The 17,878-nt window shown below is 40.6% G+C and overlaps 1 protein-coding gene across 1 annotated transcript; it reads left to right on the forward strand.

Annotated features, from left to right (window-relative positions):
* Positions 1-2,237: 2,237 nt before the first annotated feature.
* LOC133718054 (probable dolichyl pyrophosphate Glc1Man9GlcNAc2 alpha-1,3-glucosyltransferase) lies at positions 2,238-6,876 on the forward strand. The gene is made up of 4 exons (XM_062144849.1): positions 2,238-3,072; positions 4,374-4,580; positions 5,165-5,402; positions 6,279-6,876. Exons 1-4 carry the CDS (start codon positions 2,314-2,316, stop codon positions 6,677-6,679), a joined length of 1,605 nt encoding a protein of 534 aa, XP_062000833.1. The 5' UTR covers positions 2,238-2,313; the 3' UTR covers positions 6,680-6,876.
* Positions 6,877-17,878: the final 11,002 nt, after the last annotated feature.

Below are 17,878 nucleotides of genomic sequence, written 5' to 3' on the forward strand. Positions count from 1 at the left end.
ATCGTAGTCATAGATGAATGTGTATGCAACTTCTCCAAAAATAATTGCCTATTTTGAAGTATCGTGTACGTAGTCGCACTATCTGCAAGACATTATAGTTTGCCGAAATCCTTTCCTAAAAATAAAAGCTTGAATGAATAAATAGAATCAAGAGATGGAATAAAACATCAATTTTATTCATTACTAAAGTCAATCATTACATAAAAGTTTTTGACCAAAGAAAATCTAATCCAGAGAGAAAATAAATTCAATCAAAGGTCATTACTCAATTCTTTCGATAACTCCAATTAGCTACGACCAGGTAAGATGAGGTGAAATTTTGGTGGAACTAAACTCACTTGAAAACACTTCTATCGTCCAAATCTTTCCTAGCCATCACATTTAATTGGATGAGTCTAATCGTAAAATGTTGTAACCAATGATTTACTAATAAAACTATGGCAAATGACATTGCAATAATCCTTGGAAAATAAAAAGGTTCTAGCCATAATTAGCAACATCCATGCTGTTGACATTGACAGAACCAAAATCTGCAACCTTGAGCTCGACATCTTCACCAGTTCGATGTGATGGGATTCTCTTGCATTTTTCATTATCTTGTATGCGTTAGACACCACTTTTGGTGCTCTATATACATTTGTCCACTGACCGAATGCTCCACATCAAAAACACACCTCTTTATTCATTGAATTTTGGCACGGACATGCGTGTTTGCCTTGACCCCTATGGCCGGTTGGTGGAAAATTCTCTATGTTTATGGCGGGCCTCCTCATCTGAGGCAATTGTCATGCTGGTTGTTCAATGGTTTCCTTCTTACGCTAACCAATCACACTGACCAAATCGTCTGGATCGTTTTCCCTTGGTTTTAGGATTTTTCTCGCGACGACCTCCATTCGGGGCATTATTATAATTTGACTATGGAGTAGTCTTAGTTCCAACAAGTAGGGAATTGTAATTCTTCACGAAAATATTGATGTGTTTTTCAGCAATAGACATTGTTGAAATCGACTGATGATGAAATCTCGTTATTCATCCGGCTTATATATCAATATGATATTGCCTAGCTATCATTATAGCAGAGGTAGGGAAGGTAGGAGAGTTTTCTCAATCAATTCCTCTACTTTTGATTAAATTTGATTACAAAATTGCATCAATGATCTGATGTGAAGGACTTTCGAATTGTAATCAAGCACAGACTTAAAGTCAACGAAGCGGAGATTATTCCACTTCTCATGGCGTTAGGGGAGTTGGTAGTCTTGGACATTCCCAAAGCACCCTTCAAGCACAACCTATAAATTTCTAGGGTTATTTTCAACCATATACTCGAGTAGTGTCCAAATGTCCAATGGGCTGAAGTTGAGCTAGTATTTTGGAGCCTTAAATGCTTCCACGAAAATAAAGTAAATTTCTAAATGCAAACCGCTACCAAGAAATTAATTTTCAAGAGTTTTGGATAAGACCGAAACAATTATGTTTTAATGGTCGACCATTTTTAATGTCTCTATGAACCTCTTGTTTAGAGTGGCACCCCTACAATTCGGCTTAATTATCCCACTTTATAAGAAAGGTGGGGAGGTAGAAGAAGGGATATTAGAATCCCCGAATATAGAAAGTGGAAATTAAATTGAAAGCAGCAACGTTTAATAAAAACTTACTTGGAATAAAGTTGCTTGATTAATTGCTTTTGAAAGGGAAGCTTGATGTAACAGTGCAGTAGCTTTCAGCGGTGGAGCAGCGGTGTACGGTGGTGTTGTGGTAGCATAAACGATGACGCGCAGTGGTGATGCTCACGGAGGGTAGAAGCCGTGGCAGGGGTTCTAGAATTTTTCTAGGATTTCGGTTATTTGATTGAGGGTTAGAACTTCTTGCTGATAACTTGTTGTAGAACAATTGCAAAGAGAAGAGAGATTCAAGAAAAGTTGTATTGTTGTATTCCATTGTATTTCAATGTGGTTCCGACGGTATAAAGAGACTGACTGAATCACCGGTATCCGCTTCGTAGACCTGTACATGAGAGAAGTAGGTCAGAAGAGAGACTAGGGGGTGCACCGGAACCAGAGACTTAGATGACACTGCTTGGTGAATTTGGGATTACGATTTTCACTCTCTGTAACTCTAATACTGTGTGTCCATGACGTGAAATTTGGGGTATGTTCCAGTGTCAATAACCATACGACTTAATACATACAGTAAAATCTTTAAATGAATAATTTTAGAACTAGGGAAAATTATTACTTTAAAAGAGTTATTATATCGTGAGGAAAATTGTTCCTGAATTGAAATCTCTGGTTCCCCCTGAGATTTTCCAGGTCCATGGAATCACAAAGCACCCAGAAGCTGAAAAACCCTCCAAAACCACCCCACAATCCCATCTCCGAGCTATGGTGGTTCTTCGCCGCTGCCACCTGCGTAAAGCTGCTTCTGATCCCAGCCTACAGGAGCACAGACTTCGAGGTCCATCGCCATTGGCTTGCCATAACTCACTCTCTTCCTCTCTCTCAATGGTACTTGGACGAGACCAGCCCTTGGACTCTGGACTACCCTCCATTCTTTGCCTACTTCGAGCGCTTCCTCTCCATTTTCGCAAACCTCATTGACCCACAAATGGTCCACCTCCAGAATGGCCTCAACTACAGCTCAGACACAGTGGTTTACTTTCAAAGAGTTTCGGTTTGTGTTTCGGATTTGTGTCTTTTGTATGGGGTTTATAGGTTGACTAGGAATTTGGATCCGGTGAGGCGAAAACTGATCTGGGTTTTGGTTGTTTGGTCTCCAATGCTTGTGGTCGTGGACCATTTGCATTTTCAGTACAATGGGTTTTTGCTTGGGGTTTTGCTGATTTCGCTTTCGTATTTGGAGGAAGGGAGGGACTTGATGGGTGGGCTTGTGTTTGCTGTTTTGTTGTGTTTTAAGCATTTGTTTGCGGTGGCGGCGCCGGTTTATTTTGTGTACTTGTTGAGGCATTATTGCTGGAAAGGATTGGTGAAGGGCTTTGGGCGTCTTTTGATATTGGGGACTGTGGTTGTGGCTGTTTTTGCAGTGGCATATGGTCCATTTGTTTATCATGGGCAGGTAATCTCTCTGGCTATGATATTTTGTTCTGAAGATAGTTATTGGTGTTCGGCTTCGATTTGTTTTGGTTGATCAGATAGACTACTGTCTTTCCTTTCATCCTTTGTTAACATAGTTTGTCTATGCCCATATTTTTCATATTAGCATTGTAAAGGCATTGAATCCTAACAAATAGTTTAAAAGCTTACAGTCACTTGTTGTCCAAAAAATGTCATTTAGAGAGTCAGAGACTCCATTTAAAATAGTGACTTGAAGAGGAGTAATGTCAGAAAACACTCGCATTGCTGTTTGAAGAGCAAGGGTGGATTCTTTCTGCAATGAGAAAAGCACATTAAATGTCCGAGGTGAGCAGCTTGATAAGACTGTTAAGTAGTTGGCTGCTGGCTTGGCAAGTTAGAATCTTCAAATGGTTCAGGAGATTGTGAGCCACCTCCGTCTGACCTAGAACTTGGTTTCGTCGGTGATTTTTGAGTTGAGTAGATAAACTGTGATGATGGAATGTGAGCTACTATAGTAGCAATCAAGCAACAGGAAACTAACTTTTTATTCTTTTCTTTTTGAGAGTGGGTTCGAGTCACTTAGTTAGATTATATCACAAAAATGATGTTAAGGCAAAGACAATCTTGCAATGGGCTTTCTTGGTTTTTGGTACTTCAAATACATTATGTTTCTTTAGAGTTCATGACTGAATTCTTCAATAGAAAATTTATGCATCGTGCATTATAGATCCATGATTTACAGTCTATTCCTTATTTTTGGTATAGTTGCTTCTGTGATAGTCTTCTCAAATACTATACCACTAAAAGCTAGTGTAACTTTTTCTATGAGCATATTGGCTGCGTATATCCTTCTGTTGACATTTCTATGTGATAGGTTAGAATGCATGCTGTAGTAGAAAAGGCCTTATAAATCCTCCCATCCCCCTCCCTCTTCCCCTACTTTTCTTGAATTACCCTTTGTTCCATGTTATGAAGTATATAGAATTAGAAAGGAGCAGGCTGAACACTGAAACATCTGCTGTGAAAATCCTTGCCTCAGATTGTTGAATAAAGATTAACTTTGGTTACACAGATATTCCACGCATTCTACAATAACTCATATTTAACAAAATGAAGCAACTAATGAATAAATAAGCTAGATCAATATAGCTGTTTATTAGTGTTGCTCCCTGGTCTTTTAATAATATGGCATTTGGAACAGACCACTTGCATCTTCAGCAAATCATTTAAATTTCTGCTTTCTGATAATCGGTCATCTTATATTCAGGCATAATGAATTGATTATTCAACATTATCTTGCAGATAAAACAAGTCATCCACCGCATGTTTCCTTTTGGCAGGGGACTTTGTCATGCATATTGGGCACCAAATTTTTGGGTGTTTTATATCTTACTGGATAAAGTTATAGCTTTCTTTCTTGGAAGACTTGGATTTAAAATTCAGGCACCAGCAGCTTCATTTACTGGCGGACTAGTTGGTGATTCGTCCCCTTTTGCTGTATTGCCTCAGGTACTTCTCAATCTTAAACCCAAAGGGAGTATATATATTAAGATGTTAATATTTTATGTAACATGATTCTGTAGTTTATTAAAAAGGAAAAAATGTTTGTTTGGATGCTACTGCTTGTTTGATGGTACACAAGATGAGCCTCAGTCCAACTGCACTGTGTCTTGATTGTGGTTTTACCACAACATTATGACCTAGTAGGTGACTGCTTGTACGTACAATTATGTGGTAGGTATGGGATTTGAGGCTGGTTTGGTTCTTGCAGTAGATCTACCAGAGCTATTGATTAGTTAAGAATGCCCAACTCAATTGGGTGGCACTGTTTATCTAATTCGCCACCAATCACCCTGAGTCTAATGCAGGGTGTCATTTTTGAGTTTAAGCTTGAACATATGACTGAAAGGTAGGATGTATGCTTTCTACCCGCTGTTTCTAAGTGGAATGATGTTAATTAGAAGTTGGATGTTTCCATTTATGGTACAACAGACTAGGTTAATTCTCTTGATAAATACAGTTTTTGATTTCTTTAGTTTCATCTTTTTTAATGTTTGTCGGACCTAATTGTACTTTAATTGCTGAAATGATAGATTACACCGGCGATAACCTTTATCATGGTTCTGCTTGCATTATCTCCTTGTCTCATCAAGGCATGGAGAGATCCAAGACCAATGATGATTACAAGATGGGTAGCCTATGCTTACACATGTGGTTTTTTGTTTGGGTGGCATGTTCATGAGAAGGCATCACTCCACTTTGTCATCCCCCTTGCTATCGTTGCAGTACAGAATTTGGATACTGCGAGGCATTACTTCTTTCTATCAATTGGTATAATTCTACCTCCATTGTCATTCATTCACAGAGCAACTAAGTGGTTGTCTAGAGGGGATTTTTTTTTCTGAGAGGGTTAATATGCATGGGATACATTTTGAGCTTGTGTCTTATTTTTTCTTTCTCCCCTGTTCACCCCCCTTTTTTTATGCCCGCGTTTTTCTTTTCTCAGATTTCCAATTTTATTTATCTTTGTTTTACTTAATCTGTGTATTTCTCACCTCTCAGGTTTGCATTGTCCTTCTGTTAGACTAGATTTTGCAACTCATATGTATCCTAGATGACCTAGACTTAAGAGGTCAGAAGTTTAAGCCAGCTGAAGACTTGTTAAAGAAAATTCTTTTCCATTCTTTCAGCATTGGATATTTGTAGCTATTGTCAGCACTAAATTTTTTCCCTCCGAAATACAGCAGATGTGCAACATCAGTTTTGAGTGCAAAAAGACTACTCGAGATTGAATCTTATTATACATATGAAACTTGTTTGGGTTCCATTTGGGATCCACTAGGAAACCTTGTTTCAATGTTTTTTTAGGTCTCAATTCAAAGATCATCACTGCTAGGATCAAATAAATAGACCTATGAGTCCAGTATTAATGTTTTATCATCATATTGATAATTCCCATTTATTAATGTATGGTTTTTGATTTAGCTGAATTTTTGTAAATATGATCTTTAAATCAAAACCTTAAAAACTGAAATGGAATGGATGCTATAATGAAGAGACCTCATATGGGATATCTCAAATAGAACCAAAGAAAAATGCATTAATTTATGTGGTATTTATATTTTTTCCCCTTTTATCTGTGTTCTTGATTCTTAATTTCCTTATACACATTGTACTAACATATTGTATACCATGTTTGTTGTGCAGTGTCATGCTATTCACTGTTCCCGCTGCTATTTGAATCCCAGGAATATCCAATAAAGGTGCTGTTGTTATTACTACACTCCATGCTAATGTGGTTGGGTTTCTCTGCACAATTTACTAAGGATAAAACACTGGAAATGGCACCATCTGGAAAGAACAAAGATAGTCATTTGGAATTAAACAGATCCGTTATAGCTGCCCAGAAAGGAGGCTTTGATATTGGGTGGGTGGTCTGGAGCTATCTGGTTGGTCTGTTGCTTGTTGAGATTTGGGGCCAGTTTCTGCATCCTATTTTTCTTGGTGCTAAGCTTCCTTTTTTACCCCTTATGCTGATCTCTGTATACTGTTCAGTAGGGGTCATGTACTCTTTCCTTTGGCAGTTAAAACATATCCTTGTTTCATAATTTTTCAGGTTTTTACCTAATCCCCTTTATAGTAGTCTGAAGTGAACTTTGCGTTAATCGTCGACATTGTTCTCTCTCTTTGACCGGAGTTTGTGAAAGTACTGCATATCTATAGGTACAGAAATACACGTATACCCTGACAAATTGTAAGGTACTCTGACTGGATAGTTATGGCAACATATTCATATATGATTTCACTTGCTGATATTCTTATTTGACTGTTTCACAACATAATCCCCCAGATTTTTTAACAAGAGAATTATGTTTACATCGATGATCTATTCATGGTGAGCTTTTGGTGCTACTGGCTTAGTATAATAGAAATTCTTTTGATACATACATATGAAAGAGTGTAATGATGACCTTTAAAATAAAGACTATGAGGACTTTTGAATCAACAGTTGTGAGATTCACTTTTCGATAATATTTTCAACAAATCAACGGTTAAATGTTTAGATTGTTCAAGTAAATTCAGAATATGTGTCTGGCCCAAACTCGATGTTACTTGCTCTAGTTGAAATAGGGTTTATATTAGAGATATTCTCGGAGAATCTTAGGAGATATCCAATCAATGTACGATTATGTTTCCATGTACAACTCTATCTCTATGCTTGTAATCCTCTATATAAATAGGCCCCTATTATCAATGAAAGCACGACTCAATTCTCTCCCAATTCAGTTTTCCTTAAACACGTTATCAGCACGAAGCCCTAACCCTGAAACAAATAGCCAAACTCTGATTCAAGAAGCTAAAAACCTTGAATCTGAATACAAAACATTGAAGCATTTTCTGCCTCCAGCTCACACCTTGAAGCATTCGATCCCAGGAGTCCAAAACCGGTGGCGCCACCCCAAAAACAGGCCGGAAACATACCGAACCGGCCACCGAAAGCTCCATACAACCCGCAGCAAATATTCCACCGGTTCACCATCTTCCGGCCACCAAATTTCAACCAAATTGTGTCACCAGATACCTCTCAATCAAAAGATTCAGGAACCGGAAGAAAATGCACAAAAACCGGCCTAAAAGTGAGTGAACCGGAAGACTGAATCTTCCGGCAGAAAACCGGCAGAAGGAAAAGAAAAGAAGCCTAGAAGCCCAAGCCCAAAGCAGAACAGTCATTCGCCACGTCAGCATCAAGGGGACCCACTGCCACGTCAACATCAGCCACGTCAGCATCTGGGGACCCACCGCCACGTCAGCATCCGGGGGACTCACTGCCACGTCAGCTCGGTCAGCTCCTGGTCAACAGTCAACGCTCGTTGACCTTTCCGGCCACTTTTCCGGGCACTTTTCAGGCAACTTTTCCCGGCCAAAATTTCCGGCGACCTATTTCAAGGTATTTTTTACGGGAGAGGATCCTCTCCTAAGCTCCTTATCTAGCTGAGCTTCCTAAGCTTTCTACCACGAACTGACACGTGTATATACATACATCTAATGGTTTATATTGACTCCCACAAGTTTTTTCAATCCCTGCGGCTAAAAAAGTCTAGTCTCTCTCTCCCCTTCTCTCTTTTTCTCTCTCATCTTTTCTCTAGAACTCCTTCCAGCTACTTTGATTCCTCCTGCTTCTCTTCACAAACTTCACCATCTACAACGCTCTGTGCAGCCACAAGAATTGGCAGCGATTTTTCTTGTGTTTCGGTAGAAAGCTTCTTGGCAGATGAGAGAGAGAACTATGGTAGAGAACTATGATGGTATTTGCGATTGATTCGATTTGATTAGTTCATTCCATGATCAGAATTGCTACTCAAAGCCTCTCTAAAAGAAAATTTCATGTTCACTCGACATCAACACAAGGGTCTAATAGATTGAAATCCATTTTGCAAAGAAGGACAAATAAGAGAGAGAACTATCAATTTACCAAGGCGATCTAGAGCTGAGGGGTTGAAAAAGCCTGGATTTGAACTTAAAAAACACGAAGGAGCAGTACTTTTTTTGAAAGCATATATAGAATTTTCAATGCGATCACCAAGAAGAACCTCCCCCAGATTTTCTCCACTGTTTACACTTTACAATCTCTTTGGGATTACAATAATTTAAGTAGTAGTACTCATATGGGTGTTTTGTCTTGTCAAGAAACTCAGCCAGTTAAATTGCCTAATCAGCCCACCATATAGATAAATTCCATAGACTCTGTTTTGGGTTTCCAGAGTTCATTCATCTCCCTGTTTCAGAAAGTTTCTTCAACTGCAATAGCTACAACAAGCACAATTGAAAACCATTCACCTTCAACTAAGAACCAGAATACTATATAACAGGTTGGATGGAAGTTTAGGATTTATATGATCCTGACACTCAACAGTTAGCAAAAGTCAATTTGTTCACTTTGATAGAAAATGGATCTCCAGTGTGGAAATCGCGGGGACAACGCCGGGAAGATAGAAGCTGAGGGCTGCGGAGGAGATGAGGAGGAGCACGGTGATTATTAACGAGGACGAACGGTCGAAGATCCGCCGACCCATCTTCGTCTTCTTCTTGTGGTTCAATTTCAGAGGAGAGATAGAGGTGTTTACTGAGATAAAACTCAAATGTTAGAGCTTTTTTATTTCCATTTCTTCATTGATTGACTGACGAAGGAGCAGTACCTTGGTCAGAGGAAGAATTGAAAATATAAAACATTAGAACCGTTGGATGCATCTTATAGTGTGGGAGTCAATATGAACCATTAAATGTATGTATATACACATGTCAGTTTATGGTAGAAAGCTTAGGAAGCTCAGCTAGATAAGAAGCTTAGGAGAGGATCCTCTCCCATTTTTTACTAAACGTTCCCGTTTTTTTAGAGTTTTTAAATTCAATTTCTCTTCTTTTTCGGGGACTTGCAACCTCCCTTCTTCTACCCCCCCCCCCCCTTTCTTTATCATAGGGGAGACCAAATTAAGCTGAATTGTAGGGGTTCGTGCTCACTCCAAGCTTGGAGCTTGTAGAGTCCTCCAAACTTAGAGTTTGTTGAGATAAAACGATCGACCGCAAACATCATTGTTTCGATCTAATCCAACCCCTCTTGGAATCGAATTTCTTGGAAGCGACTACGCTCGGAAATTCCTAATTTCTTGGAAGCGACTACGCTCAGAAATTTTATTTGTTTTCGTGGTAGCCTTTTCCGCTCCGAAACTAACCCTAATTTCTTGTTCTCTTTCAGGATGAGTAACCTGAACAAATTGGACTTTGCTCCATTGGGAACAACTGACTCTGAATATCACAGGTGGGTTTGTGATGTCCGCCAGCATCTCAAGGCCGATGGAATCCTAGATACGATTCTCGAGCCTAGCCATGAAGTGCTAACTGTTGAGCAAGCTCCAGCTTTGGAAGCAAATATAGCAGCCTTAGAGGCAAATAAGGCGAAAGCCATCATCCTAATGACTCGTCATATGGATGATTCGCTCCAGTACGAGTGTATGAATAAAGAAGACCCCAGAAGGCTGTGGGTCTCACTCGAAGAAAGATTTGGCAAAGTCCGTGACTCCCTGCTTCCTGACCTAGAAGTGAGATGGCATAGCCTTCGCTTATGTGATTTCAAGTCAGTTCTTGACTACAACTCGGAAGCACTTCGCATTAAATCCTTAATGGAATTCTGTGGTAAAGAGATCACACATGCGATGTTGATTGAGAAGACTCTCTCTACCTTTCCTGTCTCTGCATTGATGGTTGCTAAGAACTATCAAATCGATGTTGCTGCAGGACGGATCACAAGGTTTCATGAGCTCATTGGAGCTATGAATGTCGCTGAAAAGTATGACAACATCCTTGTGAAGAACTATAATTCAAGATCCGTGGAAATAGAGCATATTCCGGAATCCAACTATAGTCGCGCCCCTAAGAGAAGGCGCCAAGAGCGAAACCCTAACCTTAGGGATACTTCTGGACGTTCTGGTCCATATAATCGCTCTACTTGGGAAGGTAACCGCCAATATAGGAGAACACGAAACGGAAGAGGTCAACGTGGAAAGAGAGAGGGAGGCAATGCCTCTGGCCATGTTGGTGGCGCCACCAACACTAAGAGCCATCTAAATGACGCTTTCAAAGCGCCTCAATCAATGGAGTTTGAGCAAAGAGATGTATGTTCTTGTTGTGGAGTGTCTGATCATTGGGCACACATTTGTAGAGCTCGTGAAGAAATCGTCACCACCTACAAAGCATATTGTGAAGCAAGAGAAGCTCACTATATGGAACAAGAAGATCAAGAAGATGATCTAGAGTGAAGGCTTGAAGACTACAAATCTGGCTGGGATCAATAGATCGTCAATTCTGTCTAATTCTTTATTTTTCGAAGAGATGTAATAGGCAATTGCCATATACTTTGTAGTAAATGCCAATGGTTTAAGTCTTCCTTCAAAGTAGGCTCACCCAAAATAAGTGTGATGTCTAGGAAGGTTATGAGATTAGTGGTACTTAAGCGAGCTTTGCTCCACCGACATCTCTCTACTCACCTGGTCACATTTATTTTGGAATTACCGAAAGAAGTTAGACGACTACCATTGTTTTGCATTAGCTAGCATTTTGGATTAGATTTTCTTTGGTCAAAGAGACAATGATGTAACTCTGTTGGCTTATGAATAAAATTTCGAGTTCTTTATGACCCCATTTTGATTATGAGCATATGACTTTTGTGACTACGATGGCTGGGCCATTAGTATTAATTCAAGGACATGGAATAACCCAAGTTCCACTTGCCAAATGGCACCTTAATTACTATCACAGAAACTCTCTACGCTCCTAGGGCCAATCGCACCTATGAATAGCCAACGGATTCCATGCGAAAACGCATGTAGAGAACAGAAATGAGTTCCTTTGCAATACCTCTAATGATTGCGAACAAAGGCGCATCTTAGAGAAGTTTATATGTCTCTCTAGTGGACCCTATGTCACTATTCGAGCTATAAAATCCAATAAAGTTATGAGAGAAGATCTCTTGGATTTAGACACATATTAGCCTTGTCACAACAGGATAGATCATCCTAGTCATGATATGATGATCCGTCTACTAAAGACTTCACATGGACATCATTTCTTTCGAGCGAAACGAAGCATGAATCAAAAGTTGATTTCTGGACTAAGTGTGACCGACGCAACTGCCTAGGGCACCGCCTCCGTCCACCACCAGCCTAAGGCTGGCGCAGTCCCTATCCATGACGCCATGGATGGCGTCCATCATGGTGATGGCGCCCTAGGTGATGCTGCAATCACCAACTTGCTTCAAATAGCGTTTCAGACGCTCAGGCCCAAACAAAATTCTCATTGGTTGCTTCTAAAGCCTCTCGCTCATTTTACAAAGTCCGTTCCTTAGGGAAATTAGGACTGAGACCGTCCTATGCAAAGGATATGAAAATACTCATTATGTTCCTACATAGAATCCGTAGGGATTCTGTGGACTGATTCAACCAACATGCGGACGTATAAATATCTCATGATGATTGGTTGACACGCAAACACGCTGGTCACGTGTTGTGTCATTGTCCACTTGTAATGCTGCTTAAGCTACACTCCTAGAAAATATCATATGACAACGGGCTCACTCCCCGGATCATCCTATTCCGTCAATTGGACTTGACGATGCTAGAGAGTTTACATCGAAGACTTTCGATGGATATTACAATGGGACTGATGTTAGACATCATATTCTCATGAACACACCTAAATAGTCTCACGAAAACGACTACGATGGTAGTCAGGACATTGGTAATGCACACCAATCTCTTTATATCCGCTTGGGGTGATGCAATATCGCATGCAGCTATGCTAATTCGTCTACGACCTACCACCACTCAATCTACCTCGGCGTTACAGCTAGTGACTGGGTACAAGTATCGTACTTACGCACATTTGAGTGAGCCATTTATGTGCCAATTGCGCAGCCACAGCGCTCTATGATGGGTCTTTACAGACGAATGGGCAACTACGTTGGATTTGAGACTCCAACAATCGTCCGCCACTTAATACCCTTGCAAGGCGATCTCCTTACCGCTATATTTAAGGGTTGTCACTTTGATGAGACAGTCTTCCCGTCGTTAGGGGGAGATAAGAACACGGATGTTCAGCAGGAACGACAGGAATTGTCGTGGCCTGTCCCCACAATGTCTCATCTCGATCCCCGTTAAAGTGACGAGATCACACAAATATGCTGCAAACATGCCTGCAAGGATGGACGTCCTTACGAGAGGACGTAGCGCCACCCTACATGGAGGTAGGCATGGCGCCAACGCCAAAGAGAGTGGCACTCTGGCGTTATAGGCCATGGCCCCAGCTAGGATGCATGGGAGGCCCGTGGGTTCGAAGGATACTTTGGCACATTCCAATCCTTTGATCATCAAGACTCAAAATCCATTTCATGAGAATCTTCCGGATTATGTTTATCGTTGGGGGACGCCTCAACGTCAGAACCTATTCCTGAGAATATAGAGCTCTATGAAAATTACACTAGTGTACATGAGACGTGGGATAGAAACTCCATCATAATTGATGATGTAGTCACGCACTTCGTTGCGCATGAGTTTGTTGAGTCCGATGATATCGAACCATGCTCCGTTGATGAATGAATGCCAACGTAGAGAGATTTGGCCTAAATGGAAAGATGCGATCCAGGTTAAGTTAGATTCTCTAACGAAGAGTAAGGTTTTTGAGCCAGTGATGCCAACACCTCCTAACATAAAACCTATTGACTAATGGGTCTTCGTTAGAAAGCGTGATGAGAAAAGGATATGGCAATCTCGCCTTATGGCGCAAGGCTTCTCACAAAACGCCCTGGAATCGACTACGATGAGACATATTCTCTCATAATGGATGTCATTGCACTCCACTACCCTGTCAGTTTGGTAGTTTCCAAATAACTGAACATGCAGCTTACAAATGTGGTCACTACGTATCTATATGGGATCTAGATATGGAATATACATGAAGGTTCATGGTGAATTTCATCTACCCAAGTCAAGTGGCTCTAGACCACGTAGCGCGTTTACAATAAGATTGAAACGCTCACTAAAGTGACTACTTGATTGGGAAGGGATATGCCCACGCATTTCTATAACAAGTTTCGGATTCTATCGCGGTTCATGTTGGACATGATCTTCATTAGAAGCCCTTAAAGAGTTAAGGGAAACCGCTGAACATTTGAAATCCGAGTTTGAGATGAAGGATTTTGGGAGAACACGATTATGTCTCGGTTTGGAACTTGAGCATCGTGTCGATAGATGCTTAGGCATTTTGACAAGGTCAAGCCTTCAAGCACCTCCATGATCGTCCGTAGTCTTGATCCTGAAAAGGATCCTCTTCGTCAAAAGGATGATGACGAAGATGTGCTAGAGGCAGAAGTGCCTTACTTAGTACAATAGGCGCATTATTGTACTTAGCTCAATGCACAAGACCGAACATCTCATTTGCAGTAAGCTTGTTAGCTAAGATATAGCTCTGCGCCAATGCGATGCCATTAGGATTGGTGTAAAAGATATCTTTCAGTACTTGAGATGTACGATTGATATGAGCTTGTTCTATCTCTATAGAGAGATGATGGATTCAGACCCATCACACACCAGGAACGCCGCCAACACTGGCCTGCGTCCTCTATCCCCATCCCAAAACGACATGTATTTTGGAAGGTTTTGCTAATATTGGGTATCTCTCTGACCCATACAAAGGTCATTCCCAAACTGGTTAAGTGTTCACCATGGGTAAAGACCGTGATATCTTGGAGGTCTACAGAAATAGACCCTAGTCGCTATATCTTCGAACAATGCAGAGATTATTGCTCTTCACAAAGTGATTCGTGAATGTATATGGATTGGATCCATAGTTACGCATGTTCGAACAATTGTGGTTTGAAGTCTACCACAGATGAGCCTACGAGCATATAGGATACTGCTGCTTGTTTTGAAGCAAGGCTACATCAAAAGCGACCACACCAAGTATAATCAGCAACAACAAACTCTCCTCAAGATCAAAGTGAACTAGGTTCGATCTGAGGACAATATGGCAGACTTGCTCACTAAGTCATTGCCTAAATTCCATTTTCGAGAAACATGTTGGTAGCATCGTTTGCGGAAGTTATCCGAACTCCAATGACCATAGTCGTCAGGGGGAGATGCAGACATCAGGGGGAGGTGTCTACATGTATGGTCTCGAAACGTGAAGGGTGTGTTGTGCTCTTTTTCCCCTTCGACCGAGGTTATTTTTGTCCTACTGGGTTTTTGTTACTCGGCAAGGTTTTTAATGAGGCAACGAGAGAAGCACCACATTTAGGCGACACAAGGGGGAGTGTTCAAGTAAATCCAGAATATGTGTCTGGCCCAAACTCGAGGTTACTTGCTCTAGTTGAAATAGGGTTTATATTAGAGATATTCTCGGAGAATCTTAGGAGATATCCAATCAATGTACGATTATGTTTCCATGTACAACTATATCTCTATGCTTGTAATCATCTATATAAAGAGACCCCTATTATCAATGAAAGCACGACTCAATTCTCTCCCAATTTAGTTTTCCTTAAACATAGATATGTTTGAGTAGATAATTTTTGAAAATTTTCTTCTAAATTGCTAATCATTATGAAGTAAGAATATTTCACCAACCAAAACCCTCTCCTCCAAACTCTCTCTCTCTCTCTCTCTCTCTCCCCAACCCTGTGAGACCCGAGCAACCCCCTCTCTCAGCGACCATGTTGTGCTGTGCCACCGCCCTCTTGACCTGACCCGCATCCTCATTTCGGGCCGCCTGAGCCTTCTCCACTGATGTCACCGAAACTCCCGTAGGCAACCCCGCTTTCAACGAGGCCTGGAAGAAGGTCGTCCCTCACATCGAGCCCCCCAAGACTCCTTTGACCTTCATGAAGCCCTGCCCCCCCCCCCCCCCCACCCCGTCCTCAATCCCCACTAAGCTCACCGTCAACTTTGTGCTCCTTACGCATCTGAGCTCTCGGCCAAAGAGGTCAGTTTCGAAGCGATTTGTTCTTAGTTTGTGGGAATTTATAATATGTTCTTCTTAGTTTGGTTTTGTATGGGTCAATGTTTTAAAACGCTGAGGTGTACCCTGAGGTGTTTTCGGGAGAGCCTCAGTAAGGCGTTCGCCTTGAGGCATAAGGCGTAAGCCTTACGTATAAACGAGCTATTTGCATCGAACTATATATATATATATATATATATCATTATATCATAAGCTTTTATCTCTATAAAAGTATGGAAAATACTTCAGTACATTAATGTACCGATACATCAAGTAGACTAGGTTCAATACAGATGTAGACTAGCTCGGTTCAAGGGTAGACTAACTCCATGCATGTCTACCCATGTACTGAGCTAGTCTACCTCTGTATTGAACCTAGTCTACTTGATGTATCGATACATTAATGTACTGTAGACGATCCCTAAAAGTATAAGTATAACAATACAAAGTTCTACTATTATATAATTTCTTCATGTTTAGTTGTTCATCCTCTTCCCGTCCCATGACAGGTCTGTTTCTGAAACAAAGCTTATACTACATGGACATACAAATCTTCAGCTTTCATTGCAATTGCTACAGAACCTAAGCTCCATGATTTCTCAATTCTTTGTTGTTCCTACTGTACTTGCTGCAATTCAACTCAGGAGCTTACCTTACCTAATCATGTATAGATGATTCCAAAAGTGATTTAACTGATTGGCAAGTTACCCTATGATCAGCAATCTTCTCAACCATTTGTGTGCCACTTCTTACTTACAGTTTCAGTATCGAAACTATACCAAACCCTATTTGAAGTCAAATGTCAATGGTTGAATCATGAATGTATGAGGCTCTTCGCTTCCCTCATCGCCGAGTCATCGTCTTGCTCGACTCGGAAGTCCTTCATGAACACAAATCCAGTCTGGCTCTCCCTTATCATTTTGGTGTTTTGAAAAAAAAAAATCTGGTCGTTTGCTTTCAACACCTTAAGATGCGCCTTCGGCGCCTTGAGCAACGTTTTCGGTGCCTGGTCGCCTCGGCAACAAAATACTCACTTTTATCAGCGCCTTGCGCTTTTAACACCCTAAGGCTCGCCTCAGGCGCTCCTTTTAATTCATTGTTCCATAGATTAGTTTCAAAATCAATAGCATATAAGCAAACCACTCCATTATGATTTAATTTTGATCATAAGAAGCTGTATCGATCTCTGAAAACTTGGCAAATGTATCGGCACAGAAGAGTGACAAGAACTTTGTATCCATCCTACGCTCCCTAGTTTGGATAAGCAAATGATCATGAGTACTTCATGGAAGTCCTTTCTAGATGGACATTAATGAAATCTGGGGTACTAATCAGAGTCTTCCAATATCTGCAAACACATCTGAACTTTAATAGAGATTTCACAGGTAATCTTGCAAGGATTTCAAACGAGATTTCTTGAGGTATGCCTATGAACACTAGAGCATCTCTTCATCGTTCCGTTTTGTTTTGGAGGATCAACATGTTCAAATCAAAATTGCATACAGAACTCAGCTGATTGATTTCATAGGCAGAAACCCACTTCAACAAAAGCTCAAGAAACGCAAAGAACTGGTAGTCTGCTACTAAGAAACAAAATCAGATTTCTGAGATATGAAGCCTACCTCATTTGTTCCCTATTAAAGAGCCATTGACGCCTCTCAATCAATGAGCTCGAGTCCATCGATGAAGACGAATAAAACCAATGTACTCGTTTTGTGAGTAGTTCTCTGGTATTTAACAATAGCAAGATTGCAGTTTTGGTTTGCACACCAGGTGTTTAAAGAAATGACTCTCAGAGAGAGAGAGAGAGAGAGTCGTTTCTTTATGAAAAGTATTTGTCCATTGAAGACGGGTCGGATCAACTCGATAAGCATATTCTGTCCATCGAACTTTAAATACATAATGGTTTGTGTCCCCGAATTTTTTATTTGTTCGTATGTGCCCTTGTTAGCCAACTCTCATCTAATCCATCAATTTTTCCACAAAATTGTTAACATGAGGAGCTCGTCAAACCAATACCATGGGATCAAGTAGAAAAGGTTGACGAGCAGTTTATATTATTACGATCAAGTAGAAATCACAGACACTTTTTATGATATTCAAATTTCAACATCATTTGTGAAACTTGGCCAGGCAAGATTTGCAGACACATTAGAAACTTCAATGAAATCTAAAGTTCTCAAAGCGTCAAAGCGATATGAAACCACATCGATAATCTAGACTATTGGTCCATTGAGGCATTGAACTGAAAAGACTCAATAGAG

This window comes from Rosa rugosa, chromosome 6 (assembly GCF_958449725.1).
Source record: "Rosa rugosa chromosome 6, drRosRugo1.1, whole genome shotgun sequence".
Lineage (NCBI taxonomy): Eukaryota > Viridiplantae > Streptophyta > Magnoliopsida > Rosales > Rosaceae > Rosa > Rosa rugosa.